The sequence below is a fragment of the Diachasma alloeum genome, unplaced genomic scaffold (genome assembly GCF_001412515.2).
Source record: "Diachasma alloeum isolate Michigan unplaced genomic scaffold, Dall2.0 Dall_scaffold_00289, whole genome shotgun sequence".
Classification (NCBI taxonomy): domain Eukaryota; kingdom Metazoa; phylum Arthropoda; class Insecta; order Hymenoptera; family Braconidae; genus Diachasma; species Diachasma alloeum.
The window spans coordinates 500,849-522,244 of NW_021680428.1; the positions used below are offsets into that span (position 1 = coordinate 500,849).

General features: G+C 38.9%; 5 protein-coding genes across 5 annotated transcripts; 3 read left to right on the forward strand and 2 right to left on the reverse strand.

Moving 5' to 3' along the window:
• Positions 1-132: 132 nt before the first annotated feature.
• Positions 133-6,058, reverse strand: LOC107039031 (integrator complex subunit 4). Its single transcript, XM_029126159.1, has 3 exons — positions 5,485-6,058; positions 3,577-4,466; positions 133-2,447 (listed from the first exon to the last, which is right to left on the reverse strand). The coding sequence occupies exons 1-3, from the start codon at positions 5,533-5,535 to the stop codon at positions 635-637; spliced, it is 2,754 nt and encodes a 917-aa protein (XP_028981992.1). The 5' UTR covers positions 5,536-6,058; the 3' UTR covers positions 133-634.
• LOC107039030 (elongation factor 1-beta') lies at positions 5,819-9,674 on the forward strand. Its single transcript, XM_015258463.2, has 3 exons — positions 5,819-6,065; positions 7,034-7,443; positions 9,468-9,674. The coding sequence occupies exons 1-3, from the start codon at positions 5,986-5,988 to the stop codon at positions 9,620-9,622; spliced, it is 645 nt and encodes a 214-aa protein (XP_015113949.1). The 5' UTR covers positions 5,819-5,985; the 3' UTR covers positions 9,623-9,674.
• Positions 9,675-11,046: 1,372 nt separating this feature from the next.
• Positions 11,047-14,553, forward strand: LOC107039022 (invertebrate-type lysozyme). Its single transcript, XM_015258450.1, has 4 exons — positions 11,047-11,211; positions 13,094-13,297; positions 13,550-13,623; positions 14,281-14,553. The coding sequence occupies exons 1-4, from the start codon at positions 11,160-11,162 to the stop codon at positions 14,416-14,418; spliced, it is 468 nt and encodes a 155-aa protein (XP_015113936.1). The 5' UTR covers positions 11,047-11,159; the 3' UTR covers positions 14,419-14,553.
• A 683-nt stretch (positions 14,554-15,236) lies between these two features.
• Positions 15,237-18,223, reverse strand: LOC107039023 (nucleolar MIF4G domain-containing protein 1). The gene is made up of 2 exons (XM_015258451.1): positions 16,175-18,223; positions 15,237-15,794 (listed from the first exon to the last, which is right to left on the reverse strand). Exons 1-2 carry the CDS (start codon positions 18,131-18,133, stop codon positions 15,372-15,374), a joined length of 2,382 nt encoding a protein of 793 aa, XP_015113937.1. The 5' UTR covers positions 18,134-18,223; the 3' UTR covers positions 15,237-15,371.
• A 1,167-nt stretch (positions 18,224-19,390) lies between these two features.
• Positions 19,391-21,154, forward strand: LOC114841262 (pollen-specific leucine-rich repeat extensin-like protein 1). Its single transcript, XM_029126162.1, has 3 exons — positions 19,391-19,462; positions 19,617-19,791; positions 19,857-21,154. Exons 1-3 carry the CDS (start codon positions 19,391-19,393, stop codon positions 21,152-21,154), a joined length of 1,545 nt encoding a protein of 514 aa, XP_028981995.1.
• The last annotated feature ends 242 nt before the right edge of the window (positions 21,155-21,396 follow it).

Here is a 21,396-nt window from a genome sequence, read left to right on the forward strand (position 1 = left end):
TTTTTACTATTTCCTCCTTTTTCCATTCAATTCTTTTAAATTCATTAAATTTATTACTAAATTAGGCCGAATTTGGCCTCCACCACGACAACAGCTTCAGGTGGAATTTTCAGGGCTCAAGGAGGGGGTAATTCTATATTCGGGGGATCCCCAGGGCCATCAGCAGTTAGTTCAGACGATCTTCATTGAATTAAACGAATAATAGGAAAATTGTGAAGGATTATTGGTGAATAAAAAATATTTTTACAATGTATAAATTATTTTTATTACTCCCTTCTTGTTCCACTCAATTCATTCGAATTTATTCAATTCATTGCTAAATTGAAGAGCATATACATCGTTATTCTGATAAACTATGCCTTTGGGGGACAGAAAACTGTCGGAAAGTCCAGAGGAAATTATTTCTCATTATTTCATCGACCTTATTCTTCAAAGAGAATTAGAATTCAATTAATTTGACTTCCCCCCGCCCCTCCCCACTCAATTTCCCTCAATTCTCTCGACTTAATTACCCATAACTATCAATATTACTTTAACAACAAAAAAAAATTAAATCTTACCAAATACCCCTGAACTTCTCGAAGATCCGCTGTCGCACTCCAATGTAAACAATAAATTCCCCTCCTGTCCTCCCTCAAATCGCCCTTTTAACAGGTTTAGGTGCGATGGACACCTTAGTCGGTTTACAGAGCTCCAGAACACAGGGATCATCATTACTAGGATGAGTGCAGGCGAACGTAGAGGGTGCAGCAAGTGCAATCGAGATCTCCACATTGCAGGACTCCATCCACACCTGATGTGACAGCAAGACCGTAGTTCTCAGCCTGTAGTCACTCCCCTCAGTATTCTGCGGCCTGAGATCAGCCTTCCCAGGCAGCAGCAGTTGCACCTGCTGATCAGGATGCCTCAGTTTAATCCTGACAGCGCTGGGATCCCTCAAATTGAGGATCTTGGCAGTCAACGGAATTCCCAGGAGCAATCCCCCAGTGAACTTGAGAGCAGCATCAGCATCCCCCCTGGGCTCCTCAATGACAGCTCGACACATTCTGGTCCTGGCGGAGGGCCTGGGGAGTCTCTCGTTGCCCCTGAGAGGAGTCGTCGTCAGCAGAGGGAGAAGAAGCCTGGAGAGACTCCCAGGTTTGGCCTCCCCCAGCGAGGGAATTTCCATGACCAATTGCCTGGAGAACGGCGGCAGCCTCGACGTGTCCTGAGGGAGGCCATCGGCCTCGGAGAGAAAATGCTTGGCAAGAGGCAGAGCACTCCCTGTCGCCCTCTTCGTCACCCTGATGAGCTCAACAGCGAGGGCTTTCAGCCAGACGTCAGTCGCCAACGTCACGTCCGCCTCGTCGAGACCAGTGAAGAGCCTCTGCAACTGCTGTGTGTACTTCAGCAGAGTTGCGATATTACTGTTCGACGAGGAATTTGCTGAATTCATGTCCACTGGTGCCTCCGTCTCCTTGATGACAGCCCTGAGCAGCAGGAGAGAGCGAACGTACAGCGATGTGAAGTGCGCAGCCCCCTCCATCCTGCTGTCCATTTCGGCGACTCTGTCGAGATCGACAGCAGCAGCCTCCAGGAGTTGAATGTAGACCTTCCCCCCGGGTCTGGCATTCTCGACACCAGCGGCCATTCTCTCGAAGAACTCTCGTCCCCTTTTGTCCCTGAGGTCCTCGTCCACCGGCTCTTGATCGTCCCCAGGGGTGCCTGGGGCCCTCGCCAGGGCGGGCCTCAACCTGGGGACCAGGTGGGGCATTGTGTCCCTCAGGTAGTGGTAGTGCTTGGCTGCGTGCTCGGAGAAGAGGGCGTGCATGCTGGGGCAGTGCAGGGCTGCGTTGAATATCAGGACTAAGAGGCTGGCGTACGACGGCTCGTCGACGTCCGGCTCTGGGGTGTCGAAGAAGGGGTGTCGCCCCAGGAGTTGGGGCACCAGGGGAAGCGTCAGGTAAGGGTGGGACGCCCCCAGGGCTGCCAGGCAGCTTCTGATGCTGTCCTTGTCCTGGGGGTAACGTGTCAGGTTGTCCACCAGTCGGTTCACACACATGTGGAGGCAATTCCTCGTCGCCAATCGGCTCGCTGCCAGGGTCGCGTGCAGACCCTCTCGCACTTCGTCGGAGAAGTCCTCCAGGGCGCAGAGAATCGTCTCCAGCTGGTCCTCCTGGAGGGTCACGTTCGCTGACATCTTTCGCAGGGACTCGATCGCCCGGATCCTCACGTCCTGAATCTCGTCGTTGAACATGTCCACCATGAAGTCCAGGGTTATCCGGGAGATTCCTGGCTGCTCCAGGGAGAGGGTGCACAGGGCCTCCACTGCTGCTGTACGCACCTCGAGGAATTCGTCCTCAAGGCCGTGGATGAACGCTCCGCAGGCTGCACTTCGCTCCTCGATCTCGGAGCCCTCGTCTTCCACGCGCTTCTGCTTTTTNTTATTTATTTTATTTATTTTATTTATTTTATTTATTTTATTTATTTTATTTATTTTATTTATTTTATTTATTTTATTTATTTTATTTATTTTATTTATTTTATTTATTTTATTTATTTTATTTATTTTATTTATTTTATTTATTTTATTTATTTTATTTATTTTATTTATTTTATTTATTTTATTTATTTTATTTATTTTATTTATTTTATTTATTTTATTTATTTTATTTATTTTATTTATTTTATTTATTTTATTTATTTTATTTATTTTATTTATTTTATTTATTTTATTTATTTTATTTATTTTATTTATTTTATTTATTTTATTTATTTTATTTATTTTATTTATTTTATTTATTTTATTTATTTTATTTATTTTATTTATTTTATTTATTTTATTTATTTTATTTATTTTATTTATTTTATTTATTTTATTTATTTTATTTATTTTATTTATTTTATTTATTTTATTTATTTTATTTATTTTATTTATTTTATTTATTTTATTTATTTTATTTATTTTATTTATTTTATTTATTTTATTTATTTTATTTATTTTATTTATTTTATTTATTTTATTTATTTTATTTATTTTATTTATTTTATTTATTTTATTTATTTTATTTATTTTATTTATTTTATTTATTTTATTTATTTTATTTATTTTATTTATTTTATTTATTTTATTTATTTTCCATTTCCAGAAATTTCCATTGAAAATATTAAATCAGAGACAAATTGAAAACAGCATTAATTAATTTTTCTTCAATGTAACATGCATTATTTTACGAGCATTATGAATAATTAACAAGCGTCATTTCGTCAAAATATAATTCAAGTGAAACATCACATTCTTCTAAAAATTATCAATTTCAACAACTTTAAAACTACTGACAATTTTTCTCAGTCTTCCATCGTAATCACGATTTTTTTTAATTTCACAATGGTAAATAAAAAAACAGACAATTGTTGTCCTCAACTTGTTAATTCTTTTCCTTCTAAGAGAAAAAAAATTCAATTACCATTTTTTGAGAGGGAAATCTCAAATGGAAAAAATTAGTACTTGAGAGAAATGAATTTCAAAGGGAATAATTACCGAGGAAAAATCGTCAGGCAAAAAATCTCCTGAACTTGTCACAGTGGAAAAAACTCTGGGAAAAATATTCCGACTTACCCATGAGCGCCATAGCCGACGCCCTGACCCTGGGGGAGAGATCCCCCATGAGTTCGCAGATCTTGGAGAAGGCGCAGTCAATCATCCTGACGTCCTCGCCGTCCTGTCCCACAATGACCTGATCAGGATACTCATTCCCGAGTATCCAAATGAGCTTGAGCACAGCCCGCCTGACGATTTCATAGTCGTCCCGCAGTGCACTGCAGACTTCAGTGAAGAAATTGGGAGGAAGTTTGCAGTTGCGTTGCGTGTGTAGTTCAGCCATGGTCTCAAAGGCAGTAGCTCGCACCCTGGGATCCTGAGACCTCGCGTAGTTCCCGACGAGTGTCAGAGTGTCATCGGACGTCGTCGGATGCAAAAACCGTCCGATGATGGTGAGACAGCGGGTCTGGACGCCGTGCCAGGTGTCCTGCAGGTGTTCCCTGGCGATTTTGAGAACTCCACTTCTGTTGAACTCCCCCAGCTTGAGGAGGGTCGAGAGCCCCTGGCTCTTGACCCTGTGAGACTCCTCCGACCTCAGCAGGCGCGCAGTCTCGTCGATTATGGTGTTCTTCTCGGAGGGATCTGTCGTCACTTGGCCCAACTCAGACAGGACCCACAGGATTTTCGCCCGCACTGGGGCCTCCGACTCCAGGTGAAACCTCTCCACGAGTTTCGTCACAGTCACGGGCACGTCGTCCGAGGACATCCCCGAGAGTGTGTCCGAGAGACGAACGAGAAGCTGGAGAGCGTCATTTCCACCCTTGCACTTCTCCAGGCACTCGACGTAAGCTAGCGCCGAACTTCCGTCGGCTGTTGACGTCGAGGGCTTCCCCGGGGTGAGCCGGAGCGTTCGGAGACGCTTCAAGGGGGGGTCTAGGGTTGTCGTCTGGAAGTAGTTGAGGGGAAAAGTCTATTCAGTGGCGAAATGGGGAAACAGTACAACTCGGAACAGTGTATCTCGGAATCTAAGGGAGATGGCGAAATTTTTGTCATGACCTTTTTTGTAGAGCCGATTGAGAGCTACAATAAAGGTACTTACTAAAATTTCGCTATCTCCATTAGGTTCCGAGATATTGACTGATAACTGGTCAATTGTCAAAATTGACTCATCTCCTTTTACCACTTCGCTAATGAATTGGTTCCTTACGGTTTTTATTTTTCATAAGTTCGTTTCAAATGATGAGAAGTTGAGGAAGTTGAGAAGTTGAGGAGCAAGAAAGAATTTAATGTCGTTGAATTGTTATTGAGAAGTTTTATAGTTGCTCTTCAAGATTAGCGTTCTATCTATTATTTCTGACTAGTCTTTCAGTTTCTGGTATTTCCCTGAGCTAATACTGCCTCGCAGTAGTTTTTCGATATTATGTAAATTAGTGCACAGCCTCGCATGTACCTCTTCTCCCCTCAGAAGGAAAATTCATTCTTCGGGAATTGAATGAAGTTGAAATTAGAATTTTTTTTATTTTGAAGAAAAAACTTCAGAGCAATTGGAAATTTTATCCATTTCCAGGTCTCAAATTCAGGGCTTTTTACTGGGAACTAGAACAGTTTCCTCTTCCCATTATTTATTTATTTATTTATTATTTACAGACCCAACAGTCCAATAAAATACGTTGATTCATGTTAAATTAAAATGTTTGACTATTGATCAGTCTTCAGGGAATATCTCCGGATCTAAGGCAGATACCGAAATTATCGTCATGACCTTTTTTATAGAGCAGTTTAAGACCTACAAAAAAGGTATCTACAAAAATTTCTCTATCCCCCTTAGATTCCGAGATATTCTTGAAAAACTCAGCTCAGAGAAAATCTTAAAAAAGAGCCAAGTTACAAACGTGAAGATTAAAAAACGTTAATTTATTTTAAAAAAAGCACAGGTGCAAGAGGAAAATAATTATCTTAAATACCTGGTTTTGCGTGAATTCCGCCAGCACCCTCTTCTTCATCAATGCTGCCATTATTCTGGATTAAACCCAACTTTGTTTATTCTTCATCCCCTGGGGGACCACTTTGAGGTTAGAGAGCACTTCCACACGCACTTTTCTCGAATCCCAGCTGCTCCACGAAATTATCCTGACGAAAAACAACTTTCTGCCTCAATTTTTCAAACGAGAAGAATCGAGAAATTTTTAATGTCCAAATGCAGTGGAATTTTCTCTTTTTTTTCTCTCAGGAACATGACATTTACGTGTTGGCACCTCTGTGTCGGAGTCACCGGTCAAACTTCTACTTTTGCCCAGTCGATGGAGCTTCCTTCGTCCGAGAACAACCGGAACAACGTCGTGTCCCGTCTAGTCGACAATTCAGTGCCTCTCGTTCTCAACTTCCCCCCTTTTCCGCCCCAAGTAGACGTGAGAGGTTGCACCGTCTCCCAATTTTTATTTATTGAAGGATAAAATCATATTGCAATGGCCATCGGCGATTTGAAAACCCCCAAAGGCCTCAAGGACCTCGACACTTACCTCGCCGATCGCAGCTACATCGAGGGGTAAGTCATTAATTCACGGTTTCGCAGTTATTCTCGATCTACACGTGCTCAGTCTGTCGGCATCTTGAGGGCTATTTTAGCACGATGATTTTTGGGCACGAGTCCTGCTGTTCCGCGCTCTGGCCCCCGAAAGTATTGATGGGAATCCGTCAGGCGAGTCGCGAACGATTATTGTATTTGCACCTGAGAATTTTGACAGATACCAACATGCGGTGGGGTATAACAAACCCTTTTGGTCGACGATATCCCCGGAATGGGCGATGTGATTTGAATTAGTCAGGGCTCATTTTGAAGGCTGAAAAATTACCTTGAAAGTGAAAAAGAAATCGGGAAATTTCACTCTGCGGTTGACGAGTTATTCACGATCAAAGATTCAGTCGTTTTTCAATTTTTTTGCAGTTGAACATCAAGTTTCGTTGCAACTGTCTTTTGTTGCTAAATTTAGACGTTTTTAATGAAACTCTCTTCTTTATAAGAATCATAAATTATTGATAAAGAAGAAAATTAACAAAAGCTTCAATAATTCCAATTATTCACGATCAAAGATTCAGTCGTTTTTCAATTTTTTTGCAGTTGAACATCAAGTTTCGTTGCAACTGTCTTTTGTTGCTAAATTTAGACGTTTTTAATGAAACTCTCTTCTTTATAAGAATCATAAATTATTGATAAAGAAGAAAATTCACAAAAGCTTCAATAATTCCCATTATTCTTCATTCGAAGAGAAAGATTCCAAAATAATTCTTCGCGAATTTTAATTACGAACCCTCCTTGGTCGTCAATATCTCCGGACTGGACGATGCGATTTGGATCAGTCAGGGCTCATTTTGAAGGCTGAAAAATGATCTTGAAAATGAAACAAAAATCGGGAAATTTCACTCTGCCGTTGTCGAGTTATGATCACAAAATGATTGTCTGCAAGCTGTAATTTCAATTTCTCAAATTCATTTAAAAAAACTTCCAAATATCAGATATCAAGCATCCCAGGCTGACGTAGCGGTGTACGAGGCCCTGGACAAGGCCCCGACATCGGCGAACCCCCACGTTCTGAGGTGGTACACCCACATCAAGTCTCAGGATCTGAAGAAGCTCCCAGGAGAGAAGAAGGCCCCCTCAGTTCTGGGTGGTGAGGCTGCCAAACCAGCTGACGACGACGATGACGTAGACCTCTTCGGCTCTGACGAGGAGGAGGACGCAGAGGCTGCGAGGATCAGGGAGGAGAGAGTGAAGGCATACGCCGAGAAGAAGTCCAAGAAACCCGCCCTCATCGCCAAGTCGAGCATCCTCATTGACGTTAAACCTTGGGGGGATGAGACTGATCTCAAGGAAATGGAGAACTGCGTCAGGAAAATTGAGATGGACGGTCTCGTTTGGGGAAGTTGTAAGTCATTTGGAATAGAGGAATGCTTGAAATTCAGCGGCGAAGTGGTAAAACGGTTCAAGTCGATTTTGACTATTTCCCAGTTTTCAACGAATATTTTTTTTTTTCCAATGAATATCTCAATGAAAATATGTTGACCTTCATGTTCGATGATTTTCAGGGTGGTCGTGGAGGAGATTAATGCCAGGTTGTGAGAGCTTGTCTGAACAATCAAGAAACCGATAATTAGACCTGAGCCAAGTCAAGTTATTCACAAACAAAATTATGTGCACTTCGCATATCACAGTAACTCACGGTGATTGCCTAACTGTCGCCAGATATTTTGGCGACAAGTCGCCGAATCTGGCAACTATGATATTTGTGAATCAATTTCGGAAAAAAATGAGAAATACCCGAGCGAGGGTTGAACTCGCGACCTTCAGCTTGCCGTTTTTATTCAGATAACAAAATTTATTTACAATATTGACATATGCAAAACTAGTTTAAAAAAATTAATATACAGTATTTAGATTGAATTTATAAACTCATGGCTGATTGGCAGCTCTCGAGTTTAGACTTTATCAAGAGGATTTTAATTCTCTATTTTAGCTATTAGTAAAGTATCTATTAAAGAAAATATTTTTCTTTAATTATGCGCATTGTCACGTGCGAATGCTAATTGATATGGATTTATTTCAATATTTTTCAATTGAACTGTGAGGCCAGATATTTTGGCGACAAGTCGCCGAATCTGGCAACTATGATATTTGTGAATCAATTTCGGAAAAAAATGAGAAATACCCGAGCGAGGGTTGAACTCGCGACCTTCAGCTTGCCGTTTTTATTCAGATAACAAAATTTATTTACAATATTGACATATGCAAAACTAGTTTAAAAAAATTAATATACAGTATTTAGATTGAATTTATAAACTTATGGCTGATTGGCAGCTCTCGAGTTTAGACTTTATCAAGAGGATTTTAATTCTCTATTTTAGCTATTAGTAAAGTATCTATTAAAGAAAACATTTTTCTTTAATTATGCGCATTGTCACGTGCGAATGCTAATTGATATGGATTTATTTCAATATTTTTCAATTGAACTGTGAGGCCAGATATTTTGGCGACAAGTCGCCGAATCTGGCAACTATGATATTTGTGAATCAATTTCGGAAAAAAATGAGAAATACCCGAGCGAGGGTTGAACTCGCGACCTTCAGCTTGCCGTTTTTATTCAGATAACAAAATTTATTTACAATATTGACATATGCAAAACTAGTTTAAAAAAATTAATATACAGTATTTAGATTGAATTTATAAACTTATGGCTGATTGGCAGCTCTCGAGTTTAGACTTTATCAAGAGGATTTTAATTCTCTATTTTAGCTATTAGTAAAGTATCTATTAAAGAAAACATTTTTCTTTAATTATGCGCATTGTCACGTGCGAATGCTAATTGATATGGATTTATTTCAATATTTTTCAATTGAACTGTGAGGCCAGATATTTTGGCGACAAGTCGCCGAATCTGGCAACTGGTTTAACAAAACAGCAAGTGTGGACTTGCTGTCGAATTTCCAGTGATAAAAACTCAATAAAGAAAAGAAGAATGCGGATTTTCGGCAACTCGATTAATTGATTAATTAGAGTTGAATTCACCACAAGTTGATTTACAAGATAATTTGCTAGATAATTATTCACGATGAAATGCGGGGGGTGGATTGACCCCTCTCGGGTGGAATCGGTACTCAGCGAGAGTTTACCGAATACCACAGGCAACAAGTCGAAAAAGTCCGGAATTCCTCCCGAAATCGAACAGCATTTTTTTCGCAAACAAAGCGCGATAGCAAAATTTTTGACAAGACCTTTTCTGTAGAACTCAATTCGCTCTACAAAAAAGGTCATTACAACAATTCCATTATCTCCCTTACGTTCGGAGATATCCCTCGAAAACTCCACTCACCACTTCGCTACTGAATTAAATTCCTAAAATAATGATGATGATTTGATTGATTTGATTGATCATTTTTGATTTTTCTTCAACAGCAAAATTAGCAGAAATTGGCTATGGAATCAAGAAACTCCAAATCCTCTGTGTTGTCGAGGACGATAAAGTATCTGTCGACGAGCTTATGGAGAAGATCCAAGAACATGAAAATTACGTGCAGTCCGCGGACATTGCTGCATTCAATAAAATCTAAATGAACTGCTTTGTCTTTTACCCTCGAATAAATGCGTATTAATTGTTTCTAATTTTTGTATCAATCATTCCAATTAATCCTGAGTTTCTGCGTCGCACGAGAGAAAATGAGGAAAAATTATCTAGCTCGTGGGAGTTGATGAGTAGATTGACCTCTGTGGTCTCCAGAAATTATTGAAGCCTTCGTCGGGGGTTTTTTATTCCAGGGATGGCCATCAATATTAAACTCTATTAATGTTGGAGGCATTTGTGACTTGTGTTGATAAAAGTTTAAATATTCTTATCGAAATATAGAAATAGTATGCGATTTATGATGAATTAAATATTTAATAATATGGGACTGTGAATTTTCCGATAAATAAATAATTCTAATTTCTTAAAAGGGGTTATCAATTGAGAAATCATTGGCAATTTGAATATTTAAATTGATAATTATTAAAATAGTTGAAAATTTAAGTGATGTTAACTAAATGACAGCTTCGAAATTTAACGGTAATTATGATTTATGAATATGGTTATCGTTTATTCTTTTAAAATGATAAAAAATAATGCAAAAGCTAAACCTGAGGAACATTTTTCCCCAAATCTTTTTCTTTTTTTTGTTTATAGCATTCAAACTATTCGCTTCATTCTGCAAAAAATATATAATATATAAATTACATAAATTATATATTTAATCCAGAGGATAAGAAAATGTTAAGAGAAAAGTTTTTCATTTTTACTGAATTTTCGGGGATATAAGCGCGAGAATAAAAATGAATCACAATTTTAGCAAAAACTTGTGTTATTTAAATCAAAAAATGATGATTCCCTTGGGGCGCTTTAAAATTGAGCTAGACAGCAGGGTATTCGCAAAACAAATTAGTGTAATCTTCACAAATGAAAATTTTACTTTCTGATCGGGAAAAATTCCGATGAAATCATTTTACAGGTAATTTTTTTTCATTCGCTTTTCAATAATTTTCATCTTCCTGAGTATTTAAAAGTGGCCTCGGGCCAAATTCGCGATATAAATAATTGACAATCATCAGATTCATTTAATTATGAAACACTAAAAAAGGCAAGTGTTGTTTCACGTGTGCCAGCGAAAATTACGACTTTTTAACGACCATTACTTATATAATCCCGGGTTTTTACAGATATTAATCTCCGATTTATCGAGAACAATTACACATCACCTCAGAAATATTTATAATGGCAGAATATATCCTGTTCCCACAAAAATCATTGGTTCATCGAAAAGGGAAGAGCAGTGTGTCAGCGACGAATTTACCCGTTTCATACGAAATTTCCTTAGACCGGAGACAAAGTAAGTTTTTTTTGTATTTATGTCCACTTGTTTCTCCTACCCAAATCCCAAATGTGTGTGCGCTTCTCCCACCTGGGACTGACATTGAGGGACACCGGTATATAAGGCCGATGTCCATTGCGATCCTGTGAACAGTTATAAGACTCGACTCCAGTTCGACGGAGCTCACTACAATTTTTTCCCCTTTTTTCAGTTAAATAATAAAATTACGAGGCAATTTGTCGTTAAAATGACGCCGAGAATAGCTGTTTTCGCTATTCTATTAGTCTCGTGTGCTCTAGGTAAGTTTTGGAATTCAGAAAGCTTTTTTCAAGTGCAGATCAATGAACTTGGGTTGTGCTGATCTTCTGAGATTCAAGGCCTGCGGGGATGATGGATTTTATTTGTTTATTTAGAACACTAAAATCCTTCCGCTTTGAAATTTCGAACTTAATTTTTTTGCAATTTTTTTTTCCATTCAAGTGACAACATCTCGTGTATTTAATTTATAATTTTAATGGAATCGTTTCAAGGCCTGAGAGGATAACAGCAACGTAATAATTATGTGATTTTTATTTATTTATTTAGAACGTTAAAACCTTTTGGCTTTGAATTAAATTTCAAACTTGAATATTTTACTGGGATTTTTTTTCTATTCTAGTGACATCTCGCGTAATAAATTTATAATTCTAATGTGATCTTCCAACGTTTCAAGGCCTGAGGGGATAATAGAAACATAATTATGTAGTATAATAATTATATGGATTTTATTTATTTATTTAGAACACTGAAACCGTTTGGCTTTGAATTAAATTTCGAACTTGAATATTTTACTGGGATTTTTTTTCTATTCTAGTGACAACATCTCGCGTAATAAATTTATAATTCTAATGTGATCTTCCAACGTTTCAAGGCCTGAGAGAATAATAGCAACATAATAATTATGTGGATTTTATTTATTTATTTAGAACATTGAAACCTCTTGGCTTTTAACTAAATTTCAAACTTGAATTTTTTTCTGGGATTTTTGTTTTAATTCCAGTGACAACATCTCGTGTACTTAATTAATAATTTTAATGTGATCGTTTCAAGGCCTGAGAGGATAATAAAAATCCATAATTGCGCATTTATTGAGAGCATTCAAACCCGTTGGCTTTGAATTAAATTTCAAAGCCCATTTTTTGCCTTTTTCTGTCAATTCAAGTGACAACATCTCGCGTAATAAATTTGTAACTTTAACGTGATGGTTTCAAGGCCCGAGAGAATAATAAAAATGTGTGATTATGAGGATTATTTTGTTCAGAGCATTTAAACCTTCTCGTTTTCAATTAAATTCCGAAAAACAAAATTTAAACATTTTTCCCTGGGAGTTTTTCATCGATTCATCTCGCGTAATAAATTTAACCACTTTAATTCAACATTCCGGAATGTTGGTGGGCGTAAAACTGCGTCATCTCGCGAGAACACCTTGACCCTGTCATCCATAAATGTTCTTGAACAAAGGACACTCAGGATCGCGATTGGGACCGACGGAGGGATCCGGTTCCGTCTATTACTATTCCAAATTCCCGCCGGAGGCGGTCTACAAGTTCAAGAGTATCTTGTTCCGCGGGGTGATGCCGATCCGCGAATGCGACTTTTGTTCCTCTCGTCTAACGAAAAAAAAATTTTCTTCTATCCCGAGGGGAAATTATTATTCAAGAGTTTATAAAAAAATTTTTTCCCGAAAAAAATTGTCTGTAAAATACTTTTTTATCCGTAAAAATTAAAAAATCTCCAGTCGTATTGGCAAATTCACCAGAATGACGAAAAATTAAATGCGTAGAGATTACAATCGATCGGAGTGTCAGGCGATTTAGAATCCAATCACGTCTGAATTTTTTCCTTTTCTAGAGATCAATGGGCTGTGATAAAAGAATTTTAAAAAGGAGGAAAAAAATTCTGAGAATAGTTTTATTGTCCTTTTGCCGTCTTTGTGTCGCGCGGAATACATTTGAATTCCGTTCCCCTCTTTTATTCAACTTCTAATACACAGGAATATTTTTTTATCAGAAGTTTCGAATTTTTTTTTCGTAACGACATTTCAAAAAAATTGAAAATTCGTTGTTTAAATTTTAAATTTAGTGAAAATTCTGAAGACCGGGAGAATAAACGTTTGATGTGGCATTTGAAATCTCTGTGTAGCGCAAGACGCCCCGAAATCAGGCTCAGTGACGAGTCAGAAAATAAGTCAAACGTGTTTCGGCTGCATGTGCGAGGCAGCCTCGGGTTGTGACACAACCTCGGGGTGCACGGGCGACGTCTGCGGACCCTTCCGCATCACGTGGGCATACTGGGCCGACTCCGGCAAACCCACCCTCAACGGCGAGGCCGCCACTGCCCCCGGAGGTGCGTAATTAACGAAATTAAAACAAGTCGACTTAGCTCTTGCCCGAGTTCTCGAGGAATATCTCCGAACCCGAGGGAGATAGCGGAATTTTCGTAAAGACCTTTTTTGTAAAGCAGGTCGAGAGCTAGAAAAAAGGTCCTCACAAAAATTTTGGTATCTGCCTTGGATTTAGAGATATTCAATGAAAACTGGTCAGTAGTTGAAATCGACTTAAAGTAATGGAGAATAATTCATTTCTCTTTGTTATTTAGCTTGGACTCGATGTGTCAACGATCCATTCTGCGCCTCTAAGGCCGTTCAAGGGTACATGGACCAATATGCGCAGGTGAGATTTTTTTTATGATTTTAGTGGGTAATATGTGCGGAAATCATTACGTTTTGTTCACTAATTTTATAAAATTGTTGGATTTTTTTAGGAATTCAAGGGATAGAATGTTCAATGCATTCAATATTGAGCAGTTCTCCGCATTTGAATGTTTAATGTTGAATTTGAATTGAATTTAGTAGCGAGGTGGTCAAACGGTTTAAGTCAATTTAGTCTTTAGTTGAGTTTTCCAGAAATATTTCCGAATTCAAGGGAGATAGCGAAATTTTCATAATGACCTTTTTTGTAGGGCGAATTGAGTGCTACTAAAAAGGTTATACGAAAAATTTTGCTATGTCGCTTAGATTTCGAGATATTCATTGAAAACTGACAATAGCCAAGATCAAATCGTTCATGCAATCTCTAACTCGTCGCAAAAATTGAAGATTACATTCGATGAATTTTTTAATAGATTAAAAATGCAGAATAAGTTGCCTGTATTTTCCCAAATTTTGATTTATAATTTCATTAAACGTTTCAAAACTAAACGAATGGAGATTTCATCTGGATTAATCTTTAAAAAATCTCAAGAATTTTTACTAGAAATCTCAGGATTAATTTTTCAAGAGTATAAAGAAATTAGTAAAGATAATGTTTAAATTCCATTTTTTTTTCTAGGATTGCAACGGCGATGGGGTGATAAATTGCGACGATTACGTCCGAATTCACCGCTTCGGGGGTTACGGGTGCTCCGGGCAACTCGACGCCAAGTACGAGAACACGTACAAGAATTGTGGCAAAAAATTCGGACTTTAAAGTCCTGCATTTCACGAAAATTATGTGAATTAAACTCGAGATGTAACCGACAATATTCTCAATCATAAATACTCGTAGTTAAGTGATCAATTATTCATCAGGCATAAATAAACAGAATCGTTTTTTATAAAGTAAGAAATTAGTCTCGAATTTCAGTGAAATTGTGGCACACGTGGGCGTCAGTGGAATGCCTTCTACAGCTCGATTTATTCTGCGAAATTTAGGGTGCTGCAAGGATCCGGTTTGGATGGACTGTGTAGGTGTCTATTGTTATTTCTGCGTTTCAGAATGAGACACAAATTCAAGAGAATTCTGCTCTCTGCAAAGCCTCTAATCTAGTTCTCTAAGAATTCTACTTTTTTTCGTTAATTCTATCGAAAATTATGCAAATGTGCATCTTTAAATAAATATTTTTCTAGGGAAAAATTCTGTAGATTTTGATTTTTCTGTACAATTTATTCTGCTGGGATTTTCTATGTAAAATTCGTGGACAATGAATTTTCCACGTATTTTCCTTGAATTATATTGCGAGAAATTCAATTAAAAAATCGCGCCTAAAAAATCTAATAGAATTCTTATGGAATTTAAATAGAGATTAAATAGAATTTGTAAAAAAGACGTTTTTCTATGAAATTTTTCAGTACTTCTGAATAAAATAAAAATTTTCCTTTCTTGGACACGAATTCTTAATTTTTTTCTTGAATTGTATTACGAGAAATTAAATTTAAAAAATGTGCCTGAAAACTCCAATAGAATTCTTACGGAATTTAAATAGAAATTAAATAAAATTTCTTGGAAAAGACGTTTTTTGTGATTTTTTTATACTTCTAATGAATAAAAATAAAAATTGTCCGTTCTCCAATATAATGACACTTATCACTGAATTAATTCTCGTAAACATGATCTCCCATCAACGCATCCTATTCGACCAATACCCTCCCCTCTGAATTAATTCAGAGAGTTGTTCTCATGCCACGAGATAAAAGAATTTTATCCACTAACCCAGCACGACTGGTCAACCTCTGCAGTTGCTCCCCCGAAAGTGGTTTCTCACTGGCATTTTTGAGCATAAAATGACTGATGAAGAGCCTCAGTCCTTCCCTGAAGGTCTGCAGCTGAGGGGAGACTGAAATCCGCTGGAAAACCTGGAGGCACTCCTCGTCATTATCATGGAGAAGTAAACAGAGCATTATTTGCCTTATGAATCTCATCGTCGGCTTGTCGAGCTCCCCAAACTCCACGACTTTGAGGACAGACAGTGGCAGGCCTTTTTCGAGGAACAAGTGGCTCAGAAATTTCGCTAGATTCCTCAATTGAATGTTGGAATAGTCACCCAAGACCTTTAATTTATCCCAGAGGGAATATTGTAGCGTCATCTGCAGAAAGAAAATTATAATTTTATCAATTTCATTTTCTTTTGATTTAATTAATTCAATCAAGTCAATTAAACAATTCAATTAATAACTCAATTAATTCAATTAAACAAAAATTAACTCTTGAATTAAATTCAATTCATTCAATAATTTCTTCTTCATTTAGTAAAATTGATTAATTTGAGTGAAAACACTTTTGATTTAATTAATTAATTAATTCTCATTTTTAATGATTCAATTAATTCAATTAAACAAAGATTAACTCTTGAATTAAATTAAATTCCCTCACTACTGTCTTCTTCCTTCAATCAAATTAATTAATGTGAGTCAAATAAAAATAAAAATAGAATAAAACGCCTAAAAAATGATAAATCACGACTCACCTGATTTTTCCTATCGAAATCGCAAAACTTCTGCGCTAACACCGCATAATAAGGATTGAACGCCTTCTCCTGCAGGCAGCAGTCCACGAGAACGTGAATAATCTCCCTGGCCTGTTGATCCCTGAGCCCCAAGTGATGTATCTTCTCGAAGGCGTCCATAAAGTCCTCAGCAGTCATCAAAATACAGAAGATGTTCCTCCTGACGTCAGTGTTCATCCTCTGCTTCCTGGCGAGCTCCAGGATTTTCTGGCTGTACATCGTCTCCCCAGGACTCGTCTTAAGCCTCGACCCCGACTCGACCTTCCCCGTCCAGGCAGAGCCCACAATCCACCACTTGCCCCTCTCGTCCACCTTCAGAAGATCGTCGAGGGATATATTGAACTGAGTCACGACGTTTCCCTTCCTCAGAAAGGTCTTGAGGAGCTTCTTGAGGTGCTCCACGTGCGAGGGGTCGTACTGGGGGATTTTGCTCATATTATTATTTTTAATGGCCAAGAGAACGTCCAGCATGAACTGAATCCTGGAGCTGGAGGACTTGGCAGCCGCCGCCTTCTGCTGGAGCTTCAGGATGAGCTCCTTGAGGGCCAGAGGGTCGTCCCTCCTCAGCAAGAACCCCACCGTCTTCAGGGCAATCAGAATGAGCTCGATCTCCTTCTCCCCGAACTTCTCAGCCAGTTTCTCCAGGATTTCGTACAACAGTCTGCACCCAAAGACCTTGAAATTGTAGAGGTGGGAGATCATCAGGACGACGTTGTCCAGCTGTTTGTCCTCCACCTGCTGAAGACTCCCCATCATCTCCTCGAACTTTCTGATCAACGACAGCAGAAAGTGGGCCCCAACCTCGGTCCCCACGTTCGCGTGGAGGATTGCTATCAGCATCATGTGCTCGGAGATCAGGCGGTCTGGGGTCAACACTGGGGAGACGATTGACTCTGTCATCAGCTTGAAGAGGACCTCGTTCATGTTGTTTCTGCTGTTCGACATGTAGAGCTCGTCGATCTCACTGGAGATCGTGTGCATGTTGTGCTCGGCCAGACGGTTTATCAGACCCTTCAGCTGCTTGTGCAGTCGCTGGATCTTCTCTTTCTCCTCCAGGGACTGCTCCAGGTGCTTCAGACGAGCTGCTGGGGGAATGTACTTCTCAGTTGTGGGGAGAATATTCCCAGATTTGTCGCGCTTTCTACCGTAAATGTCCTCCCACTCGTGGGGTTTCGACGAGGAATTTTCTTCATCATCAAGACTATCATCATCATCTTCTTCATTTTTTTCTCCGAAAAATTCTTCTGATTTTGCTCCACAATTTTTTTCCTCGTTATCACCATCAGAGGCTGAAGTTTCGTCTCCAAAAACCGCAATTTCCCCATCAGAATCAACAACTTCTTCTTCCATTTCACTCTCTGAACGTGAATCATCACCAGAGAATCCCCCTGAATTTTTTTTTTTATCCTTTCCTGTCACCATGGCCAGATCCTCTTCGAAATCAGAGTCCGCGTCCTCTCCCAGCAGCTGCTTCTCGGTTTCAACAGCCAATTTCCTGTCCTCGTCGTTGCAGAAGTCGAGCAAATAGTCGAGCCCATCGACTGCGAAGGACTTCGGGGTGCTTTTGCTCTTGCGCTTGTTGAGCTTCAGCTTCTTCTCCATCTGGTGGATCACACGGTCCTCCTCCTCGTTGTCTCTCAGCAGCTGATTTTTCCGCTTTCTCGCGGCTTCGGAGGCCACTCTCTGTCGCTTTTTCTCCTCGAGTCTCTGTTTGTCGACATTTTTTGCGGTTTTTGGGGCTTTGGAGGCCTCTTCGGGGGCGGATTCAGCGCTCCGGACGAACTGCCCTGGCACTCGCTTCTTCCCTCCGTGATACTGCGCTCGGTGAAGCTTTTTTTCTTTGCGTTTCTCCTTTCGCTTCTCTTTACGAGTTTTCTGGATCGCGGGCTTTTTCGCTTTATTCTGTTTTCGAGACTTCATGATTTATTTGTTTAGTTGTTCACTTATTTACTCATTTTTTGAGGTTATTCAGTTATTTATTTCACAGTTTCTGTGACTTTGAGAGTTCTTGAAATGCTTTAACCTCAAATGTCAACAACACGTGGGACACGTGCGGGGTGAGAGAACTGCGCAGGCGCGTGCGCCGGTTTCATTGTTGCCTTTTACGAAAAACGAAACGAAAGGTCTTTTTTATTTCCTTCTCTTTTGTTTTAGGTCTTGATTATTTGTAACTCATTGTTTAAATTTTCCTCGCGAGAGGAGATGCATTCGGAATTTTACGAAAATTTAAGCCGAAATAAAAAATTGAAGTTTAAAGTCAGGAAAAGTTTAGGTTTAAATGTTCAAGTTTTCAAGTTTGAGTGTAATTTTTATCATATTTAGATTGAAATTTAAGTGTAATGGAAAATTCAAAGGAATGCGCTAGGTTTTTCTGTCAATGAGAAATTTTCTATAGATTTTTTAAAATGGGAGAAAGCAAAGAAATTAGATTTTATAGATTTATAATTTTTTTTGAGAATTTTTCAATTCTTAAATAGAAGAAAACAAAAATCTACATTTTTTAAATTATTTTCTTGTTGAATTTCTTCGACAACTAAAATAAATAAAATTTTCTCACACATGAAGTGTTAAAATGCCTCAGATCGAGATGACTCACCTCAGACTACTCTACATTTACTAAAAACAGTGAGAGAACTACGAAAAACCATGAAAGCCCATTTTCGTAATCAGGAAAATTGTCCGCAAAGGTCGAATCCCCGTTTCGCCTTATAATTGATCACTTCCTCAACAATCACCTAATTAACAGGAATTTTATCTGAGTCGGATCGTTTATTATCCACTTCAACTGCACTTTTCGTCAGACACTAATAGATTTACTCCGACAAACGCCTGAATCATGTGAATCATCGAGAGAAATCATCGCAAAAAATTTAAAATCATCTTCCCAAAAATTTATTAATTCCGTAATTTGTCGTCTTCCGATGAAATTCCTTGTCTCCTGCAGCTTGAATCGAAAATTATCAGCAATTTCTCCGAATGAATGACGCTTATTTATTGTTCTCAGGACACATGAGCGTTTGTTATTATTTTATTGTTCTGCCATTGATTAAATCAACGCAATTTGTCATGGCAATTCATTGCCGTCATTATTCGCTTCATATGGGTGCACCGGATTAAATAAAAACAGACACTTGCGCGGGTTATTTTTTAGTTGCTCTCGAACTATCTAGGAAAATAATGAAGTGCATTTCGAATATCAGTTCTGTTTTTTGCATTTTGGCAGCAGTTTATTTCCAGGCAATCGACGCGGTGAGTAAATTTTTTGAAATTCAATATCAGTTCAAAAATATTAAAAATGAAACGCATTTGGTATTGTGAGTAATTAATTAATGAATTAATTAATTGATTGATTGATTCAATGGATCGATGACTATTAAATTATTTTTTCTATTTATTGTTGTAGTACTATCCAGGATGCATTCACCATTTCAGTGGACTCTTGGAATTTCCGAACGACTGCTCAAAATTTATTCAATGTGATAATGGAAGAACATTCATAATGAATTGCGGCCCAGGAACAGTGTTCAACCCTCACCTGCGAGTCTGCGATTGGCCGTACAATGTTCCTGGTTGCGGTGGTAATTATTTAATGAGGATCTTGTTATTGGATTACGCGATTTTTACTTGATTTCGTTGCTCGCAGGTGTAATGCATCCTGAACCTAAACCTTGGTACGAACACGACGAGTCGTGTCGGCCTGGAAAGGTACCGGAACCGACTGAACCGCCAGAAGAACACAAACCGGAGCATCCTAAATATCCTGACGGGCATGAGCCGGAAAAGCCTGAACATAAACCAGAAAAACCGGAACATAAACCAGAGAAACCTAAACCTAAACCAGAAAAGCCTAAACATAAACCAGAAAAACCTAAACATAAACCAGAGAAACCTAAACATAAACCAGAAAAACCTAAACATAAACCCGAAGAATCTGAACATGAACCTGAGGAACCCGAACACGAACCCGAGGAACCTGAGCATGAACCCGAGGAGCCTGAACATGAACCTGAGGAACCTGAACAGGAGCCGGAGGAATCTGAGGAGCCCGAACATGAACCTGAGGAGCCAGAATATGAGCCTGAGGAACCTGAATACGAGCCGGAGGAATCTGAGGAGCCCGAATATGAACCGGAGGAACCTGAGGAGCCCGAACATGAACCTGAGGAGCCCGAATATGAACCTGAGGAACCTGAATATTCCGACGAAGATGAACACGAGCCTGAGGATCCAGAACATGAGTATGAGGAGCCTGAACACGAACCTGAATATCCCGACGAAGATGAACCTGAACACAAGCCTGAGGAACCTGAGGAGCCAGAATATGAGCCTGAACAACCTGAATATGAACCAGAGGAACCTAAACATAAACCCAAAAAACCTGAGCATAAACCCAAAAAACCTGAGCATAAACCCAAAAAACCTGAACATAAACCCAAAAAACCTGAACATAAGCCCAAAAAACCTGAGCATAAACCAAAAAAACCTGAACATAAACCCAAGAAACCTGAACATAAGCCCAAAAAACCTGAGCATAAACCAAAAAAACCTGAACATAAACCCAAGAAACCTGAACATAAGCCCAAAAAACCTGAGCATAAACCAAAAAAACCTGAACATAAACCCAAGAAACCTGAACATAAGCCCAAAAAACCTGAGCATAAACCAAAAAAACCTGAAAATAAACCCAAAGAACCTGAACATAAACCAGAAAAGCCTGAACATCCGAACAAACAAAAACCAAAAAAACCTGAACATTCAGGGGTGCCTGAAAAACCTGAGCCTCCGGTCAAACATACACCAAAATATCCCAAACATCCACCCGAACATGAACCAGATTATCCCCAAGAACACGAACCAGATTATTCTGAAGAACATGAGCCTGAATATCCTCAGGAACATGAATCGGATTATTCCGAAGAACATGACCCAGAATACAATTAACATCTCGAGTCCGGAGCTAAAGACACTGAACTTGTGCCTGAAAAGCTGACACACACGCGGAGAAAAGGGAAAATCGACTTCGACATCTTCGATTATTAGCTCAAATGAAGTATTACAAATGTAATATAAATTCCCGTGTTCTTTGTTACTTTTATAATGAAAGATTGTGGACGATTGTGCAGCAGAAAATATTACCATAAATGAACATCATTCATTACATTTTCAATGAAAAATAACAACTC